The 2,854-nt window shown below is 41.0% G+C and overlaps 1 protein-coding gene across 1 annotated transcript; it reads right to left on the reverse strand.

The window, feature by feature from the left end:
• Positions 1–532: 532 nt before the first annotated feature.
• LOC121732640 lies at positions 533–2,122 on the reverse strand. Its single transcript, XM_042122591.1, has one exon. It carries the CDS (start codon positions 1,999–2,001, stop codon positions 667–669), a length of 1,335 nt encoding a protein of 444 aa, XP_041978525.1. The 5' UTR covers positions 2,002–2,122; the 3' UTR covers positions 533–666.
• Positions 2,123–2,854: the final 732 nt, after the last annotated feature.

Raw genomic sequence — 2,854 nt, forward strand, 5'->3', positions numbered from 1 at the left:
GGATAATGGATATCATAAAATTGATTTATAAAAATGGAACAAGCTTTTACATTTGCTATGACATATTATATGTTATGGTAAGGCTACATACATGCATGGTTATATGGCATGATTTAACGTGACAATACTATAAAACGTACAGAGATAAATTTAATTTTCAGAAATAAATAACTTTGGTATTTCAGATTCCAGGCGGATTACTTTCACAACAGACACGAGACGCCAATTATCGTAAGAGTTTGTCTTTTTTGGAGTATACGACTCCGGAGCCACAAATGTACTGAAATAGGATATGAGTTCATGCGAGTTGTCACCATCAATATCTGCAATCATCAAAGATTTCTCTTGATACTCCAAATCTGGTTGGCATAAAGGTAATGTCGATCCTTCCTCAACTATCCCTCTATTACATATTTGAACAACATCTGTTTGGCTTACATTAACATGAACATATGCTTGAAGTTTATCAAATGACACTAACACAATTCTTTCGGAGATATCATGAGCAGTAAAATTCTGATACTTTATAAAGGACGATATGGAGGCTACGTTCATCGTAGGTCGGTAGAAAGTATCATATGAATTCTTCGGGCTCTGATTTTGAACATTGTATCTCACCTCATCAATTTTAAGTGCACCCTTTGCCAGGTGTGCACTGTTCCACTGTCATAGTTTCAGCACAAAACCCCGTATGGTGTTTGCAAATGCGAAAGAGCTGGGTCGCATGGCAAATATGTGATTGGCAGAATACTCCCAGGCTGCATTTGTGGTACCATTTTTCTCCAGCATCAACTTTAGGCTCACTCTACAGGAATTGGGACACTCACCTGAATTTTCCACAACTAGCTTTCCGGGCCCATTTGTGAATATTTCCCTTGTATTTCCAATGTTTTTCTTCAAATTTACATTCACTCTTTTAGTGATTTTCGGTGTGGATACAGTTTGGTTTGTGGGTTGGTCCAATTTAAATAATTTCTTGTACAATAGGCTATAGGGTATTCTGTGAAATTCCTCCAATGTTCCATTTTTGCACATGTATGTTATGGGATCAGAGTCACTAAGCAGTTTAACCATTCCACAGTTTTCTAGGAGAATAGGTTCTCCGATGATGCTGCCCGTAGCTCCTGAGATTGCGAGCAAGGAATTGTGGTTTGTACTAGGATGGATAGACGCCACTGTGAGGAGATCATTCACTTGATCCTTATCTGTATCCTTGATGACAATGGGGAAGTCTATTGATACAATATTACTATAAATTTTCCCCTGCTTGTGTATGTACCAGTAGTAAGTACCCGATAGGGGGTTGAGGGCAGCGAACAAGCCCTCAGTGCCAGACACAATACAGTCCTTCTGCTTGTCCCTGTTCACATCTATCAGATTACAATTGATTTCTGTGGGTATTCTTGACTCCCTGGTGTACCATCCGACTTTCCCTGTGCTACCCACAATTAAAATAACACCGTTAACATTATCATTACTGTTTGACTTCTCCTCCTTCATGTGGTTGCCTCGATATATAAAAATGAGATTTTTTGTGTGAGGGAGAGCCCCGTCCACGACCTGCACGGCGCCCGACAGTTCGATCTCATCGTAAGGGTTTTCCCAGCTCACGGTTTTCTCCTGCCACTCGTTACTGGAGCAGCTGCCCACGTTCGAGCAGGGTATGCACCACAAGAAAATTATGACCGTGAAAAAACAAACCAAGATAGACGCAATAAATGCGCAGCGGCGGGGAAATGACATTTTCGTAGACATGTCCGACTGCAGGAAACTCACGTTATCCATGGTGCTCTCCACGGTATTCGCGTTCGTGTTGTACTCGTCCATGTCGCTCATGCTGTAATTCTTCGACGACTGTAGACCACTGTTGAAATCTAAATTGTTGCAGCTATCGGAGCCCATAGTTTTTGCATTGTTTAGTTTCTGATCGTCCTCAGATTCGGAGTCGGAGAGGCCTTGTTTTAATGGTGCGTAGTTACCACCATTTCCGTTTGCTGTCATGGCTTGATGAATTTATGTTTTACATTTCGCAATGTATTTTACGACAATAACAGAAAATTAAAAATCAATACAATTTGACATCGGCTGCGGCAACGAAATTAGAAAATGACAGAAGAGATTTATTTTTTTTGTTAATTCGTCCCGATCGGGACAGGCAAAGGGAGCATTGCCCATACAGCCATGACAGAAGAGAAATAAATTAAGGTTTGAACTTTGGTCTTTGACGTCTGTCAGATTTTTTTTCTTATTATGGCGCTCGGCTTTTTAACCATGGCCAGTGTCAACTTGTCAAGTAAAATATTATGGCAGGGAAAGAAGTCGTAATAAATAGGTTACAAAATAGTAGTTTTTCCAGATCATCGTCAAGTCGAAAGTCTAGTAAAAGTCTTAAGGGCCCCGAGACGGTCAAACGGTTTGACTCAAACCCGTAAATTTTGGTTTGACTCAAACTATTTTGATCGTTTACAAATTATAATTTGAACGGTTTGGCAAACATATTTTATAATACTTATGTGTTTGAAGCTCGTTCGTTCGATGATATTTCATATTTTTATTTACCTAACGTAGGTAGCCTTTTAATAAAATTATTTCTTTGGATGTCTATGACACGAGGGGGTAGCCAGTATATTTCAATCTGTAAAGGGGTCGTGAAATCAAAAAGATTGAAAAACACTGATCTATTCTGTGCTTGGGGCCCCTAAAAGGGCCCATGCATGGCAGGCCGCCAGCTTATGCAGGATAGTGAATGGTGTCGCAAGCCTGCAGGCTGCATGGCGGGCGGCCTGCGGGCTGCGACACCATACACAATCCTACATAAGCCGGCGCCCGGCGGACGGCACGACGGACTGCAATG

The sequence above is a fragment of the Aricia agestis genome, chromosome 12, assembly GCF_905147365.1.
Source record: "Aricia agestis chromosome 12, ilAriAges1.1, whole genome shotgun sequence".
NCBI lineage: Eukaryota > Metazoa > Arthropoda > Insecta > Lepidoptera > Lycaenidae > Aricia > Aricia agestis.

Coding starts and splice junctions, on each gene's coding strand:
- LOC121732640 (XM_042122591.1), bottom strand. CDS start 2,001: ATGACAGCAAACGGAAATGGTGGTAACTACGCACCATTAAAACAAGGC.